This window comes from Boleophthalmus pectinirostris, unplaced genomic scaffold, assembly GCF_026225935.1.
Source record: "Boleophthalmus pectinirostris isolate CB_2022bp ecotype Guang Dong unplaced genomic scaffold, ASM2622593v1 HiC_scaffold_12, whole genome shotgun sequence".
Taxonomy (NCBI): Eukaryota; Metazoa; Chordata; class Actinopteri; order Gobiiformes; family Gobiidae; genus Boleophthalmus; species Boleophthalmus pectinirostris.
The window spans coordinates 28,072,868-28,093,614 of record NW_026571018.1 but is presented as its reverse complement, the minus strand read 5'-3'; the positions used below and the strand labels follow the sequence as shown (position 1 = coordinate 28,093,614).

The 20,747-nt window shown below is 40.3% G+C and overlaps 1 protein-coding gene across 2 annotated transcripts; it reads left to right on the top strand.

The window, feature by feature from the left end:
• The first annotated feature begins 377 nt into the window (after positions 1-377).
• Positions 378-20,628, top strand: mntb (MAX network transcriptional repressor b). Of its 2 annotated transcripts, none has more exons than XM_055148735.1 (6): positions 378-721; positions 4,446-5,004; positions 5,087-5,128; positions 5,346-5,457; positions 15,311-15,503; positions 16,381-20,628. In XM_055148735.1, the coding sequence occupies exons 1-6, from the start codon at positions 649-651 to the stop codon at positions 17,196-17,198; spliced, it is 1,797 nt and encodes a 598-aa protein (XP_055004710.1). In that variant the 5' UTR covers positions 378-648; the 3' UTR covers positions 17,199-20,628. The 2 variants fall into 2 exon arrangements, with proteins under 2 accessions (XP_055004710.1, XP_055004711.1); XM_055148736.1 differs by having other exon boundaries at positions 381-721; positions 4,446-4,974.
• The last annotated feature ends 119 nt before the right edge of the window (positions 20,629-20,747 follow it).

Here is a 20,747-nt window from a genome sequence, read left to right as displayed (position 1 = left end):
TGTTTGAGAAGAAATGGCTATGCGTTTATGCTGGGATTGCGTAGAATCTTAGACATGTGGCATGGATTACGTTGTGTCTTGTACAAAACATAGGCTTATGAGTCTGAAGCCATTAATGTACGCGTCATGATGACACGGAAAGAAATATTTATACAGTAGACGTAACCTATAAATCATGACTTTATAACAACCTCTTGTTCTGTCTGCCGAGTGATCAGTAACACATAAGGAACTGTTCTTTAGAGACGGTCACTGATTTGACTCTTCTACACGGTCAAATGCTAAAACGCATCCCATCAATTGTGTTTCCGGCGCAGATTGAGGGGAGGGTGTAGTCGCCGTGTTTTGGCGCAGACCGTAGTAACGGGGCGGAGCGGCAGTGCAAGGGGCGGAACTTAGGAGAACACGACTCGCCTTGTTGTGTGTATTCCCGTGCTCGCATCGCCATCTTGTTGCAATCCTATTTTTACGTATGCAAGGATCTACCTTTCGTTCTGCTCTGTTCAAAACCACTCGTGTTTTTTTAAAAGACACGAGACGCTCAGGTGCGAGGGACTAATTGGCGCTTCCTCGCGGACACCACCCAGCCTCGCTCTTTTTCCGCCTCTGTCCCAGGCACCGGGTCGCCGTGCTGAGCATTTACGCGCAATGAGCATCGACACACTTTTGGAGGCGGCCAGGTTCCTGGAATGGCAAGCCCAGCAACAACAGACCACACGTGGTGAGTGGAGTCTGCAGTGCCCCATTTTCACCCTATTTCACCCTATTGCCTATTAACTGTCTCTGTGCGCACGGAACGAGCTGAACAGACTGGGGGCACACGCCTGGATAAGTTAGAGCGGTTTAATGTAATACTTAATGCCGGGTTTTAGCTTGTGTTTGTAAAGAAATGGAGTTGGCTATTTGTGAAACAAGACTTTACGCGCTCTTGATGTGTGTAAAGACAATTGCAACACTCCAGTGAGTCACCGCGCGCGTGTTTGTGTGGCTGAGGAGTTCCTGTCAGCGCTCTGCTCCTTTTATGTGCACTATCTTTGTTGTGCAGCAGCGCTGGTCCCAGGGGCGCAAAGTAGTGCAGGGACGGTGTGACACAGAATCAATGCAGATAAAGACAGATTCAGAGGGGCAAAAAAGTCTATAAGCAAATCTCAAAACAACTTGATGCGCAACAGAGTGTATGATTATGCGTTTCAAAATTTCTTAAAAAGTCTTATGTAACTTACCTAATATTGGTTTAATGTAAAATGAAAGCCCGTTTGAACCACTTATCCCTAGACCATTGTAACTCGTGTGAAGTCTGCACATTTATCAAAAAACACTGAATGCGTTGGACTATTGATTTTATAGGCTAGAAACATTTGTGCGCTTTTTGAAGCCGTGTAGTTTGGGTTTGGCCCAGTTTTGCGCGTCGACTCTCGGCAGGGCGGTGGCGAGCGGAGGCTGCTCTTTACATAATGCCCTGACATTGCTCAGAAAGATATCTTATGACACACACTGGGGCGGGACCTCGCGCACACTTCACGAACCGCTCATAGTGTGTGTGTGTGTGTCTGTGTGCGCGCGCACACATAGGTTTTGTCAAATGTCCGACTGTCTTATAATTAAGTCAGGCCCATGCAGTGCTAAAGATGATTATGATTGGTATCTGCGCTATGTGATGAGAAAGACAGAAGAGGGGGCTGCTTTTTGTGTTTGTGCCCTTTGATGACGTGTCAGACACTTTACCCCTCCCCCCTGCATACCGCGTGCTATGGCCCGCCCACAGCACCACGTGCACTCGGCCTCACCCCTCCCCTCCGCATCACCCACCCCACACACTCACAAAGATCACGGCAGTCTCCTCCCTGCGTCTCCCATTGAGCGCGCTGATGGTGGCGGGCCAGGCTCAGAGAAAGGGGGGTAAGTAGGCCAGCCTGCCCCCTCCTCTCAATGCTGGAGTTATGTAATACTTACGTTGCGTGAGGATGGCAATCTGGAGCATGGATGTGCGCTGTATGAGCCCGGAAACCCAATTGGACTCACTACTGGGTCAGGAGGCTCAGATGCGCAATGTAACAGTCTCTGTTCTGACATTGTGTTGTTAGGGTTTATTCCCAGGCAGTTTCAAAGTCATACAGACTTCAATAATTAGATCAAACTTGATTGGTACATTTTTGCAATAAAAGACAATGCTATTCATTTCTTTGATGCATACAGGCAGTCATTTTGGTAATATTCTCTTAAAATACAACTGTATGCGCTTTAAAGTAGTTTTGCTTTCAAATCTGAATTGATTTTGTCTCTAAGATTGACAATCTGTCTCTAGTTTGATGAAGTCACTATGAATGGCGGAAATAAAACTTAAATTATTGTTTCCACTGTGGGTGTGGACAGTATTCAAAGAGGACATAGGTGCAATGATGTCATACAAGTACTTCTAAAGACCACAGTTGTTACCTAACACTGTAGCATGTGGCAAGTGTGTGTGTATAATGCACCAGTATGGGGACTGCAGTGTGTCAAAGCGGCTCTGAGGAATCCCTGGGATCTTCTGCCTGTAATGTCGCTGTTTCCATGGTAACGAGGACTTTCCACATGCCTTGGATCCTCTGCTACCGGACCAGGCTTGTGTATGTGTGTGAGGGTTGGCGTGGGAACATACAGCCTCTTCTTCCATTTTTGGTGCTTTTTGTGCTACCGTGATATTACATTGGGCATTCATGATAAAAATGAAAATCAGATATTATTTTTTAAATCTATCAGAAATTAAATGTGCCTTTAATGTGCCAATACATGTTCAGGATCTAGTGTTACACAAACAGTAGATAGACTGTATAATTTAACAGAGAATTAAACAAAGAAATATTTACAGGTTTGTTTTTATCAACTCTTTGTACCATTATACTAGTGCTTATGTTCAGTTTTGCATATTTTCAAAACAATGATTTAAATGATATGTTTCAAACAATATAACGCCCACATCGTGTACATGTATAGACTGTTCCTTTTTTGGCTTATTCCGTGTTACTGTTATTCATCTGTTGTCATGGTGCCCACTCGCCAGAACCCACCTGCTCCTCAGACCTCTTCTCCTGTTGGTCCGGAGGCGCTGTCGTATCGCCCAGGGGTGCAATGCCTTTTTACCTCTGCAGTCCAATCATTAGGCGCAGATTTTTGTCCTATCAGAGTCAGACAGTCAGATGTTAACCCCCCTTTGTCTAATCTCCATTACATCATCTATTTCTGTCGGTATGTTTCAGTGAGGATTTTGTACTGTTGCATGCTGTTTTAAAATGTTCAAGAGGACAGAATATTTATCTTATATTTAAAGCAAGATATAAACATGACAAATGATCGCATCAACCACAAAAGAAAAAACACCCCTAAAATCATCATCATTCATCATTTAATCATTCATAATAATATTCAGATGTGTCAGAGGCTGCAGTATAATTTCGTATGCTGTGGTTTACATTAGTAGGTTTTATTGCATTCTCCTGCCAAAAGTACTCCTTGTACTTTCCGCACTTGTCAGTCTGAAGTTAAGGGTGCATTCACACTTGCACATTCACTTACTACATCAAAATTGAGGCTAAACCCAGAATTATACTAGGATTATACCAGGGCTAGCCATACCAAGTCTACTTCAGGATTAGTCTGTGCTTAAACCAGTACAAAAACAGGAAATAGTTTAATCTGACAAGGTAGTTTTTCACATCTCATCACCAGTACAGAATAAATAAACCACATTTTATACAATTGTAAATGTACAGTGGTATGTTTTTTTTTAAATTAACAATATTGTGTGAGAGAAAATTGATTGCTTTGGAAAAAGATGTATGCCATAACAGTGTAATATTTGGTATATTATATTGTTGTTGTGATCTATGTTGTGGTCAGAGATCTATACAGTGATTGGTGGGTGTGACTGAATCTCTGTGGGTCATGCGCAATGAGCACTAATTACTTACATTAATAAGCCTCACCCCTCTTCTTGTCTTGTCAGAATTAATCATTACTAGATTTTTATATCAGCTCCAGTTTTCTGCCCAGCTACAGGGCACTTTCACTTTTATTTTCTGCCTACACAATCGCCCACTTACCCGGAGACAAGTAGTGCATTCCCCTACTGTTGCACAATGTAATTTTGTACTTTGGTAAAACATTTCACCCACTGTTTATGATGGAATTGGTGTCCAGAGGCCAAGGGCAGATTGGTAGCCATTTTATATCAGTCTGCCCTAGGACAACTGCAGCTACTAAAGTAGTTGTTAGTTTCTACAGAGAGTACTAGAGAGTAATGCACCAAGTGGTATTTATTCAAGGGCGTTTTCCTGTTAAGGATGCCATTTTGTGGTCATGCAAAAGATTTTTAATTGCTATGACAAGTGTTCATCTCTCTGAAAACCATGGTTCATTTGACAGTATATAAAATTACAGCTTTTTTTCATGTCTTTATCTTACAGAGGATGATCGCAAAGACAAGGGCATCATCAAAAAGGAAGCAGAACCAATTCACATTGACCTGGTGAACTCCTCCTCTCAGCCAATCAGAGCAGGTCACATCACCTGGAGCGATGACAAAAAACGGCAGCACCACTCCCCTGTCTCAGCCGCTCCCCCATCTCTGGCGCCCCCACAGGTGCCAATCGCTGTCATCCCCATGGTACCGGTCGTCACAGCAACCCCCTCCGTCCCACCTTTGCCCCTGACCACGCCCATTCCCACAGCTGCCACGCCTCTCAACACCTCCTCTCCGCCGGCCAAAAAACCCTGTTCTCCTCCCCAGCAGAACCATCGGCATCTCCTCTGTGCAACCCAGGTGAAAGTAGAGCCGACCCCAATTGCATGTGGGAAGCCCGGGCAGCCTCAAGTCCATATCCCATATGCAGCCTCCATGAACGGACCAACATCACAGCACCCCCTAGTGGCGCACCAGATGCAGCCTGCACTACAACAGCAGCGGCCCAATGGTGTGGCCATGGAAGATATGAGGTTGGTCCAAGGGAAGAGGAGGCCAGGAGGGTCAGTCTGTGTCCTGTCTGTGGGACTTGAATGAATTTGAAGTTTATGTATATTTGTTTATATGTTTCTCGTTTCTTTACAGAGCGGGGACGAGAGAGGTGCACAACAAGCTGGAGAAGAATAGGTTTGTGTTTTAATCCTGAATCAACTTTTTATGCATTTAGACCTTTTTACATTATTATTACATTTTAACTAGGACTGACGTGTTATCTCATTTATTAATATAAAGTAATCATTTGGTATAGTTTAATTAGGCTTGGAACTGAAATAGATATTTTACCAAATTACTACCGAATACTGGAAGGCAGCTTCATAGAAGTTGTCCATCTTTCTCTCTGTAGGCGAGCACATTTAAAGGAGTGTTTTGAGACTCTGAAGAAGAACGTCCCAAATGTTGATGAAAAGAAAACGTCCAATCTCAGTGTCCTCCGCAGCGCCCTTCGTTACATTCAGGTAGGACTCCCCATTGTAGAATTCTTCAAACATTATCAGCCTGATCTTGCCCCAGTCTTAGCACTAGTGTTAGCATTACGGAGGGGGCGTGTCCAGGTTGGGCTGTACTTCGCTGCTGCAGGCTGGAGTGGGATGGTACAAGTATATATATGGTGATGGCATCTGAACCAATCTGTGACCAGTGTAGCATTTAAAAGCTCTGCTAGTGTGGGTAATGTGATGTCTACAATGCTTGCCTCACGACCAGGCAGCTAAGAGAGGTGTGGGGAAAACCTATATATGGGTACAATAAAACAGCTCCAGGAATATAGAATTTTGGATGGATTGTGACAGAACTGGCTGAGCTTGTGTACCAAACACTTCCTAACCTTCTCATGCACGTGCACCCCTGTAAGCCCGTGCACGTGCCCACACGTCTACCTTTTTAGTTTCCTCTGCGTTCTTCTATTCGTTTCCCTCCCATCACGCAGCAGACCAGTGTCTATCTCATGCAAACCCCATCCCACAGCAGACCCGCTGACTGCTGTTCTCCCCCTGGTCGCACCCGGTGCCCGCTTCCACTTCTCTCACCTGAGGTACGAGTGTCCACCACTGGTACTGCTGATCGCACACTTTCTCATCTCACGAGTGTCAGCTGCATTTGGTCCCACACAGGTGGATGTCTCGTGGATTATGGAATACGTTTATTGTCATATAAATGTTTCTGATGTTACCACATTGCGCACAGATAAGGATTAAACCATTAATACACGAGGAGGGTGACTGCAAGACCTGCATTTTGCAGGTGACTGATAAGCGCCATGAGTGCACAGAGCAGGATGCGCAGGTGTCTGTTCAGAGCAGTGCTCATGTGCATTATATGTCTCTTTAGCTGCTGTACAAAGCTCTACTGACCACTGCTGCCAAGAGGGCAGCACATACGAGACATGCTGCTCTGCTGTCACAGCCCTGAGCTCAATGAATGTGCGTGCTGATCTGTGTCTGTCTGCCTGGCCGCTCCACGGCTCCGTGCAGTTTTCTACAGTTCTGATGGTAGTTTACCTACATACCTAAAGCGGCACAGTGGGAATAATTTAGTCACGAAGTTAAATGGAGCTGATGACAGAAAGGGTAAAAGAATGTGAGGAAATCTGACATCGCAGCATTAGGACAGCAGACAGGATAAGCAAACACACTTTAGGACATTGCTGTAAACGGCCTCATGAGCAGCTTTTGTATAGGTCCAGATCAAACCAAATTATAGAGCAGCGTTGAGCCGATATAGGAAGCAAGTGAGGGGCCGTGCTCTGCTGTCGGAGGGCATCTGTACGGTGCACAAACATCTTATGAATGTTAAGCACTTATCATCGTAATATATTTCTAAATAAAAGCATGTTGAGCATGTTGTTTCTCAGTGGACTAGTTTTTTTAGTTTATTTTTATGATTCTGGCAATTCAGTGAGCACGCCATACCATGCCTTCAGTCTGCTCCACTCCACCTGATAATTCAGTCATGACACACCTTGTTTAGAGCTCCACGCCCCACACTTGCACTAGTGCTAAGATCAGTGGCAAGATCTGGCCCTATGTCTCTGTAAATGTGACAAGACATACTTTTAGGATACATCTTGTACAATGTGCCTTAGTTTCTGTTTCTCCCAGTGTAATTCTGTACAATATTTTCTTGTTACAATATCTTTATCTGGTTAGGCTCTTCTTGCAATCTGATAAAAATGTCAAATTCAAGAAAGAGACCTAGACATCTCAATGTGTTTAACCAATAGGCCTATATTTAAAAACATCATACTCACCTTTACACAGTGTAGGAAGGAAACGGGAAGACAAAGTGTGGGCTTTTGGTATGATAATAGGATAATATTGCATTTATTTTATAGCCTAAAGTTTGATGCTTTCGGTTCAGTGGGTGTGTTTTTTGTTAAGATTAAGATGCAGTCTAAATATCACTGCAGTATTTTTCATCATGGTGTTGGAGTGAGAAGAAGTGTAAAACAAGTCTGACTGCTAGTTTTTGAATATACCTTGGGGATGGCACAGTGGATAGTATGGTGCACAGTCTGTGTTGTAGTTTATTGTCTTTACGACCTAAAGTAAAACCCAGGTTTAAGTTCAATCAAATGATTTGGCCCAATATCGACTGTAACATGTTAGCTTGAAGTGAGGTATAGCTATAGCTATCATTTACCTTTTTAAAATGAAGTCAGTTTTACCAGGTAAAGTTTACCCCTTTGGGTTTTGTGCTTCTGTTGAAATATGCACAATGAACATTTGAATTTGCACAATGTAAGGCAGGTGTTTACTGCTTGTGCCCATAGAGATATTACTTTCACCTTTTATAGTAAATAATTAAAATAGCTGACAAATTAATTAAACATGTTAATGCAATTTATGTAAATGTATAGGATGTAGCAGGTAGAGCATCTGGTGTGAAACCTTTTCCAATTGAATATGCAAATAGCTGCATATTGCACAGTGGGAAGCAGATGACTTGACACTCCAAAGCCCAGATGGGGATACAGTTTTAGATTCACAAACTCCAGATAGTTGAATAAACATATAGCTCCGAACTGAGAGACTAATAAGACAAATAAGAGACTCATAATGATGGGTGAAAATGAAAGACCGACAGGCATATAGTTTGGTTTTACCCTTCAATAAAGTCTGGACGACACACACAGATCTCTGATCCTGTTCTCACTGATACAGTCCACCTGTAACAGACATGGGCATAACACAAGATGATTCTCCGATGCAACCTTTACTTTGCTTAAACCAAGAATTAATGCACTGAAAAAAAAATTTATATAGAGCCATTTACTGGAATAAGCTGCCTCAAGAAATTATGCTGATACACAATCATCTTGTTTTTAAAAAACATCTAGAAAAATCAGTGTTTGCAAATGAAGAAAAAAACAAAACAAAATGCTACATGGTTAATTCTAACCAAGTGTTGTGGTTAACTTATGTAGTCTGTGCACTTGCAGAGCCTAATGGGGATTCTTAAATAAACAAATAAACAATTCACCTATACATGCACATCTTCACCCATAGCTAAACCAAAATTATTCTTGAAGTTATATATAATTTCTTTAACTACTAACTACCAGGACATTTAAATGTTTCATTTTCCATCTTTGTAAAATTGTATCTAAATCGGTTGCTGTTATTGTAGGCTGTAGCGGCTCTGTACCCTTATTTCACCTGCTGTTTGGTGAGACTTGCTCCCTCCCTCTCCCGGCGCCATGTGCGAACGGAGCACATGGCCAGTTTGTGCCTGATATCGTCACCGCTCTGCTCTGCACCTTTAATTTATGACAGGCGGGGGAGGGGTGAGAGAGGGATAAGGACGGAATCATGTATAGAGAGAGAGAGAGGACTGAGAGAGGAGAGGAAAAGACAGCAAGAAATGGAAAGTGAGTAGAAAGAGAGAGGAGCAATGGAGAGAACTAGAGGAAGAACAGAAAGAGGAGAGAAAGTAAAGAGAGGGGTGGATAGAGGAGTCTAAGGAGACAGAGGAGTACGTTTTGTTCAGACTGCCTTCTCATGAGTTGGAGGCAGTCACTGTGTTGCCGTGGTGATAGTGAGGGGAAAGTGTGTAGGTCATATACATTAAATGCTATTATTTTAATTTGACTCTTGTATTTCCATCGCTTTCTGTAATAGTGGCAGTTTATAGTTGTTGACGGTGCACAAGCCACATTACAATTATTGAGGAAAAAATTCTATCTACTGTGTAGTAGGAATGTTATGTATATATTAGAGCCCGACCGATATGGATTTTGTTGTGGCCGATATGAAACCGATATAATGGGAGTTGGCGCTGCCGATAGCCGATATAATCACCGATATATTTAGTGATGTAAAAATTCACTGTAAATCTTGAATTGATTAAAAAACTTAGGTTTGGCTCTAGTGGATTCTAAATTGGGTTTATTTAGGCAACATTTATTGTTATTTTGACTCTTTACATCATATTTACATACAGTAGATTGGCCTAATGGCATTTTTGCATCACATTCTAGCTACTAGTGATGGGTATTTCAGTTGTTTTTTTTTGGAGAACCGGCTCTTTTGGCTCGGCTCACTAAAGCAGCTGGCTCTTTCGGCTCCCAAGCGACTCTTGAGATTGTTTTGTTGCAAGCAGGACTAAACCAGAACTGAACCAGGACTGAGTGTCGGGACTCGGTTTCTATCTCTTTCCTGCACTCGAGCCCAAGATTAGTCCTGGTTTATTCATTTTATGCTGAACTGCAGCCAAATATGCACTTTTTTTGTATCCTATGCACACGCAGATTTCTGAAAGTTTCGTTTTCAGACGCTGTCAAACTATGGGTCTACATGCAGCATGAAGAGAAAAAGTGAGAAAAAGAGAAAACACGGCTCCCAATAAGAAGCAGGCTCCCGTTGCTTCGATCGCGACCGACCCATAACTCCTAGCTAGTAAACTATCGCTATTAGCCTTTAGCCATAAATGCTGCGCACCGCGGTAGTTAATTATATGTATAAATGTGGATCATTCACACGTCTATTCACAGCTCCTTTACATATCAATGCAGGTCCAGTAACAAATATACGGCCAATGTAGTCACTTTACAATAGACCAATAGAAAACAGCCTGTTTATGTGCGGGAGCTACAGCAGCTAACCGCTAACAAAACCTAAACTAACTTCAAAGTCGATGTATTTCCAACACTCACCGCTCACACAGGCTCCTCCTCACATCACAAGTCTGCACTAATAAATGTCCTTTTAATCCAGACTCAAACCGATTGTCCGAAAAAGAATATAATCTCAATGTTGCGCACGTCTGCGGGTGTAAACAAACACACGCTAGTGAAGTTACGTCACTCTGGTGGTGTGTTCAGGGACAGTACGGACACAGACAAATTACACAGCAGATAAATACTGATGCGGAGCCACATATTAGGACATTTATCTGTCTGTAAATTGGATTAAATGAACATAATGTAGAGAGTCTAAGCTTTATAACGAGGTATAACATGCCCACGTGAAATATCGGCCCATTTCAGCAAGCATATCGGCCGATAGCCGATATGTCTCCAGGTGCCCATATTGGCCGATATATCGGTCGGGCTCTAGTATATATCAATATATCATACTGTTGGAATTGGTCTCCATTCTCATTACAAATGATTAAAAAAACAAAGAAGGCAAACAAAGCAATGCAGGATACTTCTCATTTGTTATGGGAACTGCTCATTTAATTCTCTATTCCTTAAATTCATACCCAAGAAAATTCTGCTCCTGTTCAAATCCTGTAATCAATCTATTAATTCAGAGACAATGATGAGTCAACATCAGCAGACATTAAATACCCTTGAAGAAAAGTAAGTAAAAGAAAGAAAAAGTAAAGTAAAATAGAGAAAAAATGCTTCTAAAAAAAGAGTAATTTAAAAAAAAATGAAATAAGCAGAACAACACCCATTTAATCATTTAATCATTTAATTAGTCATCATTCCACAGCATGTCACTCTCGTGTCTCTTCCAAACCCCCTGTGAGTATAGTTGTCTTATTTTTAAACTTACTCATGGGTTTCCTGCCCCCTCCACCCCCTTCTCTCTTTATATCTTTTCTCTCTCTTGGTCTCTCCCTCTCTCTCCTTTCACTGTTGCTCTATTTCTTTCTATTACTCCCTCTCTCCCCTCCGCTCACGTCTCGTCATGTGTCCTCACCAACACCCGTTACCATAGCAACAGGCGGCAGGTGGCGGTGGTTTTCGTTGAAGCCAGTTTGTTCCTACAAGAAAAGTGTCTTTCTTTATTTTCTGTCAAAATTGTTTAAAGTAATTACAGACGAACATATACACAGTCCTTGTATACACACATTGCTCACCTGTTCCCCGTGGCTTTAAATGTCTAGCTATTATTTTAATATTGGGCCACCATAGAAGGCAAGTTGAACTGTTAGCAGTATATACAGTAAAACGCTTACTTAAGCAAATCACCACCTGCATAAAATTAAGCTTATGGATGAACACTTACCGATGGAAAATGTCTGCATGTTCAACAACATTATGAACCCAAATAATAAAATAAAAGAGATAATTTCCCTTAATATATGTGTGAGCAGGTTATTCAGTCATGCTTTTCTTTATTGATTACACAGTTTTTGGATGTTTTAAATATATTGTTTTGTTATTGATTTTCAGGATGCGTTAAGGATGTATAGATTTATTAAGTTTGGCATTTGGGAAAAGCATAGAGTGTAAGTGAACATGGGGTATGTGAAAGGTCCAATCACTCAGTGTATTTAATTACTTCCACTGTTTTAGCCAATCGGGACGCTCCATAAGATTATACTCTGAATCCTTTTGGATGTGGTCTCCAGGGTGACTGTTTCCTTGGTGATGATGGGATGCAGCCAGGGCATGTGAAGTGTGGCAATGATGGTGACATGTTTTCATGTGGGATATAGGCAAGGCAAATTTATCTGTATAGCACAATTCGTACACAAAGTAATTTAAAGTGCTTTACAGATTAAGCAAGACATTAAAATCACAATATAAAAATAAATAAATAATCATCATCAAATTACCATTTAAAGAGAACAGTGCTGAATAAAAACTTTTCACTCATATCCACTATGGGTGTGCAAAAATATCGGAATATCGATATATCGTATCGTTTAATGTGATGATACAGTATCAATATCGTGGGCTACTGTATCGATATATCACCAAGAGTATTTTTAGGTGTGTTTTACTAAATTATTTTGTTACAGAGCTACAGTTTTGTTGCTTGTGGAGTGAAAAGAAACTCATTTATGCAACACATTTGATATTTTTACTGTTTTGATGATTAAAATGTTTGTGTTTCATATGAACTTTGCACAAGAAGTGGTTTAACAAAGACTTTTAGTATCACAGCCACAATTTAGCCTTTATTTTTTATTGAACTGTATCGAGTCAATTTGAAATATATCATATCAAATCCAAAGTGCACTGTATCGAGGTATGTATCGTATCGTGGCCTGTGTATCGAGGTATGTATCGTATCGGCAACTTCTTACTGATACCCAGCCCTAATATCCACAGATAAACAGAACTGTTTTGAGCCTGGATTTTAACATAGTCAGAGCAGAAGACTCTGGGTGCGAGCAGGGGACTGATCCCTGAGGTTTACAGAGTGCGAGATGGTTCATATGGCACTAACATATCAGAGATGTACTTTAGTGCTCGGCCATGGAGAGACTTGTACACAAGCAGAGCCGCTTTAAAGTCTATTCTCTGAGCCACAGAAGTCAGTGCAGAGACCTGAGCACAGGACTTATGTGCTCGTACTTCCTGGTTTCAGTCAGAACCCAAGCTGCAGCGTTCTGGATGTACTGCAGCTGTCTTACAGTGAGCAGGTCGTTACAGTAGTCTAACCTACTGGAGACAAATGCATGGAGAAATCTCTCCAAGGCTGCTTTAGATAGGATAGCTTTGATTTTTGCAAAGAAAAAGCTGCAGATGTTATTGACTTGTTGTGGCTTTTAAACTTCAGGTTGCAGTTAATTATTACTCCTGGATTTCTAACCTGATTTTTTTCTGTGGGTCATGCATTTAAATATCTAGTGTTCTTACAACTTAAGGTTCAAATATGTATGATAATTATTATACATATATACATTTACATATACAGATTATTTAACAATTTACACAAAAGTGGTAGAATAACTTGTGTGCTTAAATATGTTTGTACCAGATGAAGTCCTAACATGCCCTGAACTGCAGCCACTGTCCCCATTTTACCCTCTCTGCTCTACATTGAGGGGGCACGTACTATTAGTGTATCAAATGATTACATTGGGTATTTTCAGGTCAAGCAACTTGTAAAACGGGATCTAGACTGAATGACTATACATCTGCATACCTGTTTATACATAAAGACACTAAAAAGTTTACACATACTTTTATAATGCAGTGTAATAGTATTAGTACAGTTCTTACAGGATCTATTTAAATTATCTTATGCCACTCAACCAAAACTACGTAGGTAAAAGCAAAAGACTGTGTGACCTGTGTTTTGGAGGTGATCCTTGTATTTGCGTTGAGCTGGTTCAGGTTCAGAGGGCAGCGAGGTTTTTGTGGTGCGGAGACTGGCCTCGCGTGTGCAGCCGTCACGTGCAGCTCTGACTGTAAACAGCTTTGCTCAGTGAAGGGAGCGTCCGGTAGTAGGATCATGTGCCCCACATGCTCAAATTTAGCACTAGATCCTGTTGTCTGGCTGGATTTTGTCAGGGCATACAAATTCAAAGTCTGTTTTTAATTTGTTAGATGTGCAAAGTATAGGGAAGAAAATCAAGTTTGGTTTTATTTAAATAATACACAAAATCACTGTCTTCTCTGTCTCTATTAAAAAGGTTAATATGATGTTTTTAGCATTCTATACTACCGGTATTTGGAATATACCAACTTAATACTTGTGAAAGTGATTTTAAATGGATCTACATACTTAAATGGTTATAATTAAATTTAAGCATATGAAAGAAAAATGCAGGAGATTCTCAGATTTTTCACAATTGGATGTGCTTTTTGTGTCCTTTATCCCAATTTTGACATCAAGTTTAACAAGGTTTCTGCCCACATCTGGAGTAATTCTCCACCTGTAAGCCCCCACCCCCTTCCTCTGTGTTCAGTCCTGCTGTAATCTGTGTTAATATTCTTATCCTGTCGTGTGTACGTCAGATGACCTGGACTCAAACTGGGTCACTCAGAGTTGGCGTCGGGAAATCTGTGCCGCAACTGATGGTCAACTTCCTCCAATTCACGTTACCTCAGTATTGTTTGGTTCAACAGGCCCAGACGAAAAGACTATTTGAACCTGCAAATACCTTTTCAAATATCTATAATAGACATAGTACAAACACAGGTCCAAAGCCAGGTATAAAGCCCCAATTTTATTATGCAGTCATTAATCTAAGTCTATTTTAGGAAAAGGCAAGCTCTAAAATGGAACTAAACCAGATTCAAATCAACACTAGGACTAAACCAGGACTAGACCTAGAGAAAACAGGACCCAACTGTCAACCACATGTACCTCTTTTTGAGCCATAACATTTTCAGTTTCTGTATTCACAAGTCTGGCTAATCTATCACTCCATAGGCAAGTTGGACCTGGGAAATAACATGTTGTTAAATGTTGATTCATAGGTGACTGTGAGGTTAGTAATCCGCTGATATCAGCTGTGACTGTGTGAATGTTTCGTACGAGTCTGACCCCAAAAACACAGGCTGTGTTCCCAGGAAGGGGCAGGGCGACAGCCTTTTAGACCTGCTTACATTTGCATGAATTAAAGCTGCTCCGGAAACCAAAAGTGGACAACTCTATGTGTACCTCTATTGTGCAGAGTGGAGGCATGGGGGGGAGTGTAGTGGTGCTGCTTTTGCAGTGGCAGTAAAGTAGTTCAATACATTTTACTATACAGTATAATTTTGTCATTTTTATTGTGACGACAGTTATTGCTCAAATCAGTTACAAACGTATCACCCTTTTTTATATAGAATTGAACCGTACACATCTTACAAAAATATGTAGGTCAGTAACTGAATTATTATTATTATTTTGTTTGTTTATTTTTAATTTTATTTTTGGTGACAGTTAATGGTAACACAGGATTGGAGTATTTTTTCCAAACCACAGGTATTTCTATATTTTCTTCTATTTCTAGGTTGTGTCACCCCCTGGTATCATTCTAAACTGTTGTCTTGACGGGCCAGCACCCTTCAAAGGACAGAATATAGACCTATAGATGGGCATATTTTACCCTACATCTGAAACTATGGCATCTAATTGTTGAATGTTGTGAGCCTTTTTAGACCAATCATCTTATTTTTAGTCACTCTTTTTACAGACCCTGAAGCGTAAAGAGAAGGAGTATGAACATGAAATGGAGCGGTTGGCGCGGGAGAAGATCGCGACTCAACAGCGTTTGGCCGAGCTGAAGAACGAGCTGAGCCAGAACATGGATGTGGTGGAGATCGACAGAGTGCTGCGTCAGACCATCCAACCTGAGGATGACCAGGCCTCCACCTCTACTGCCTCAGGTAAAACACACAACTGGAAAAGTCGTATTTAAAAGTTACAATTTAAAAGGGCAGTATAACTTTTCTGGCGGACAATCTGCGAACTACTTATTTCTTTGAAGATGTTATTGCTTTGCCTGGAATGTTCCATAGAATGTTATTTAAGAAATATATTTCCATAGTGACGAGCATGTGATGCCACCAGACAATTTTACAAATACTGTATGTACAGAGGTGACCATGTTGACCGATATTTTCAACATATATTAGTTACTTAAGTTACTTTGTACATCTTTACGAGTTCAGATTCTCCAGTTTCATGTGCATTGTGCATGTGGAAATGCAATAGTATTGACAAATATAAAAAATAAAAAAAAATAAAAAAAGTTTAATGTTTTTGACTGTTCATGTTCATTAAAGAGAAGACATATTTTATCGCATGCATTTTTATTAAACATAACTTGAAACAAAATAACAAAGGTCTCTCTAAACCAGAAAATGGATCAAAATAATGTGATTGAAAACAGAACTAACCTATTCCAAGGCAAAACATTAAAACACTAAGCCAAGACATAACCAGGGTTAGATTAGGGATAAACCAGGACTAGCTAAATCTCTTAATGGAAATAACACATTCCACGGTAAAGTCTTTAAGGCACTTTTTAAGAAGAGCCTTTTTATGTGTTAGCATGTTCTCCCAGTGTGTTATATGTGTTACTTTTCCTTTTTCATTACTTTTATGTCTGAAGCCAGAACTGTTCCTTGAAAGTTATTCTGAATTGTAAAAATCAAGTAAATGTAATTGGAAAAAAAATGCAAACAAAAAGAAGAAAATATAACATATCTGGCATATTTTCTCTACAGTTATGGGCTTGTGTTTTTTGTTTTGTGTTTTCAGAAGGAGAGGAGAACTTTGAACAGGACATTGATGATGACATCCCGCCTCCTCCCGCCACCACCTCTGCTCTTCTCATCAAACCGGCACCACCTCAGGTCCTCCAGGCCCAGCCACTGCTCGCCCCTCACCTCTCCATCCAGCACGCCGCTCTGCCTCTGTCCGGGGTCCTGACCACGCCCACGGTCTCCTCCGCCCCGACCCCGCAGCCCATCGCCCCCGCCCCTGCCCCCTCCGCGCCTGTGGTCACTGCGGCTCACCCCATCCAAAACTCCGCCGTGCAGGTCCAACCCACCGTCATCGCACACGCCGCTGTCTCCCACGCGTCCGTCATCCAGGCCGTCAATCACGCCCTGCCGACCAACCACAAACATCTGACTCACATCGCGCCGTCGCCAGGTCCTGCCCCAGCCGCTACCCCTCAAGCAATCACAGCCGCCCCCGCTACCCACCAGCCAATTACGGCGCAGCAAATCGGACACATCACAGTGCACCCCGTGGCTCACATAGGGGCGCAGCTCCAGTCCCATCTCCCGACTCTGTACCCGCAGGGAGTGGCTGTTTCCCAGGGGGCGATGGTGGGACACATCACCCACACGTTCACCCACCACACCCTGCCCCACGTCCAGGCCAATCCCCAGGCTAACGCTAGTGCTCAGGTGAACGGCGCTACAGTGGTTAGTCAGGGGAACCAGTCTTTAGGAAAGCCCACAGCAGTTTTGGCACCGCATCCTCAGCTAGTGGGACAAGCAGCTGTTCTGAACCCGGTCACTATGGTTACTGTGCCCACCTTCCCTGTCAGCACTCTCAAACTTGCCTAAATGAACAGAAAACTGACAGTGTTTTTCACACTCCACAGAGACCTTTATCAAGAAATGGGACAAACAGCAAATATTTCATTATATTTAAACAGTGGCAGAAAACCTCAAGCCATTGTTTATGAAAATATACAGGTGCATCTAAAAATTACACTATTATGGAAAAGTGAGTATTTCTGTAGTTTAATTTCAGAAAAGGCACATATTCAGTGTGCACGTAATTCATAATGATACAGGTAAATATTACGGACACCCTTCCTGTCCCCTTTATTTGAAGTAAACACAAATAATTCAAGCATTTATTTAGATTATATAGTAGAATATGTAACCAAACTGTGCTAAATTTGGGACTTTCTTTTAAGCTCTTGCCTTTCATTATCATTACAATGCACAGGGTATTTTATTTTACTAAATCATACACTTACATTTAATCTTTACACTTTGAATTGAATTAATGAACCGCATTTTCTTTTCCACAAATAATTTTTAGATGCACTTTTATGTTTTATTTTTGTTGATTTTTTTGTTTCCTTTCCTAAAGCACTAACACTATAAGCTCCCTTCTCACTCAGGCATCAAGGATGTACCGTATTTCCTCCACTCACTGAAGGCAAAGAAATGAAAAATAGTAATATTCATGGGACACGTTTTTGTGCAAAATCTTGACACAAATGTTTCAATGAGCAGTGAATTAGGTCAGTGGTGCCACAACAACAAACTGATTCATAATGGTAACCAAAATGTTCATGTTTGTCTGTGTTAAAGTCATGACTAAATAAGCATTGTCAGTGGTATGGTATGTGAAAACCAAAGTGTTAATTATCACTTAATAGCCTGAAAACCCCAAAACCACCACCAAAACAAGGAATAAATATACTTTTTGGAAAAATGACAAGCCCATTGATCTGAATCTAAGAAAATTATAGGCTTAATATCTTTATAATTGGCATAACATTGAAGCCACTACATTCTGGACATTTGACGAGCTGCTTTCTGTTTACTTAACACGTGGTGTACAAGGTGTTACAAGGAAGTTACGTTTTGTAAAACATGGACTTTGTACTGTTATTTAACCAAAACCTATTGACTGTTGTGTATAGGTTACAATGTTCAAAGCTGACTTATGGTTTTTCGGCAAGAGGAAATGCACACCCCTGTACTAATTGATAATGAAACTACTATAAAACCTGAATAGTTTTAAAATGATTTTGATCATAAGTTGTAAGGGTTGCATGGTATAAAAACAATTTGACTTGAAAATGTTAATATCATTAAAACAGTTCTTACTATAATGATTTCCTAAAAAGATCATTGCATCTTAGTAACTTAAGGGCAAGACCAGACAAGAACAAAAATTGGACCTAATTGTTTCATGTCTATTTGAAAAGAGCAAACAACCCTCCATTATGTACTTGGTTACCTGGAAACAGAATGACATCCAACCACAGGCTTATTCCAACTTAACTTATAATAAATCAGACTTATTGTTCTTCTCTTGAACTTGATAGTATTTAAAATGTAGTACTGTATAATTATATGTGTGAAGTGGCTTAAAACTGCTCTTTAAACATTCAGTGACAGGTTTCCTTTTGTCATTGGGTCAGGTTACCCCACTAAACATGTCTCACTTACCCTGTTCATTTTGATGCAACTGCTCCCCCTGCTGCTTCACCCTGGTATCATGCAGCTTTTACTGGCTAAGCGAGGTCTGGACAGTGTCTTTTCCAATTATAGTCTTTGCAAAAACAGACATTGAAACAGTGGTTGGTTTGATTATTCAATGTGGTCATCTCTAAGGACAATAGTTTGCTTGGTGTAAATTGGTATAACTGATTCTGCTAAATTATCTACAATCTTACAGATGCTCCTTAAACATGTATCACTATTGTTCCTCTGCATTTAATGGAACAAAAATAAACATGGCATGTTAGCCTGTATAATTGATTGAGATATTAACTCAGCAACATCTTGAGCCAAACTATTAGCTTTTTTGTAACATATTTATGCCAACCCTGCCACTATCTGGAAAAGAAATATCAAAATTTCAAAATTCACAAATTAGACAAGTATTTCAATTTGAGATTGTAACTTTTCCACAATTTTTGAGCCCAAGTAAAATTTATAATTAAAAAAGATATATTTAAGAATTTGGAAAACGTGTTGTGATACCATTCTTTGTTGGTGTGATTGTCAAGCTTACATCACTGTCTATTGAGTCCAAGTTATTTACTCCTATTATTTCTGTGTAATGTTATTCTGCTCCCCTGTATGTTATGTACCTATATGTAACTGTATCCTATATGCTTTATATTATGTAGTATATTAATCCTACTGTAGTGTAGCATGGCTGTACTTTTGGGTTAGTTTTGCCCCTTTGTGCATGACGCGTGTGTGAAAAAGAGAGAAAGTGTAGCAAGTAGAATATTTTTTATACAAAGGTGATACTGGTATGAGCCTATCGTGTGTGCCTACAACTACAACTCAGATTTCCTCAACACTGTGACAACAAGCTTCTGGCAAAACACGCTCTCTAAATGTGCAAAATGAAAGAGCCGGAGATTACTGTTGAAAATGTTTGTAAATGTTTTTTTTTTTTTTTTTAGTGCACAGTGTAACTTTTCTGGTGAGGGGGTCCACCATCTGTTTATCTCTTTGGACATGTAATTGCCTAAATCTAGAATGTTCCACAGAATAGCAGTAAACTTGTGTCTTGCTTGTAACCACTACAAGTACTTAAATTGCTAAAGAAAACCACTAAGAAACTTTCTTCTTAGTGTAAGCTGGGTTGTCTCTCCACACTTGCTTGTAAAGATTGATAGGTTTAATGCCATACTGTGCAATATTCCAGTCAAACCAATAACATTTCCATTAAGACAAGTAAGTGGTGAACTCTTGAACAAAACGTTACATAATGCCCTTTTGAGTTGTTGCTTTTGTGAGTTTGACTGGGCAGAAATTATAAAAAAAAAAAAAAAAAAATCTAAAAAACAAAACAAAACCTCTTGATGACCCCAATATTCAAATTGCGTTTTGTAAAATTTGTATGTATGGAAATTTTGTACATTTGTGATCGTATGCACGTTTTTGGCATATGAGTGTATGTATCTAAAGGTAAACACAAAAATGCTTGTTCCTTTTAATATGTTTTGCATGTAGAAGGCTGTTGAGTTTTGACTTTTTGTTTGTACGTTTCTTTTTGGGACCATGTATAAAACTGTACAACGTGGGCAGGATCTAGGACCTCATGCAACATTGATATTATATATGAATATAACGTGTTTTCCCTATGGAGAAAGTTTAAGTTATATATCGCCTGTACACTTTGGGCTGCCTTTTAGATCTAACTGTCCACTGTTTAAGATGACATGATGATGAATACAGATATTAATGAAGAATTATGCTGATGGATTAATAAAGATTCTTATTACATTTACAGCACAACTGCATCTTCATTTTAATTGTGTATTGAGAATGTACAAATAGTAAGAAAAGATAATACAAAACAACACAACACAAAGTTGTAATAAAACAAAGTATTTTAAGTAACAGCAA

Bases quoted from the DNA above. Each gene is read 5' to 3' on its own strand.
- mntb (XM_055148735.1), top strand. From the start codon at position 649: ATGAGCATCGACACACTTTTGGAGGCGGCCAGGTTCCTGGAATGGCAA. The intron at 5,129-5,345 runs GTTTGTGTTTTA...TTCTCTCTGTAG, and splicing joins AACAAGCTGGAGAAGAATAG to GCGAGCACATTTAAAGGAGT. The intron at 15,504-16,380 runs GTAAAACACACA...TTGTGTTTTCAG, and splicing joins CTCCACCTCTACTGCCTCAG to AAGGAGAGGAGAACTTTGAA.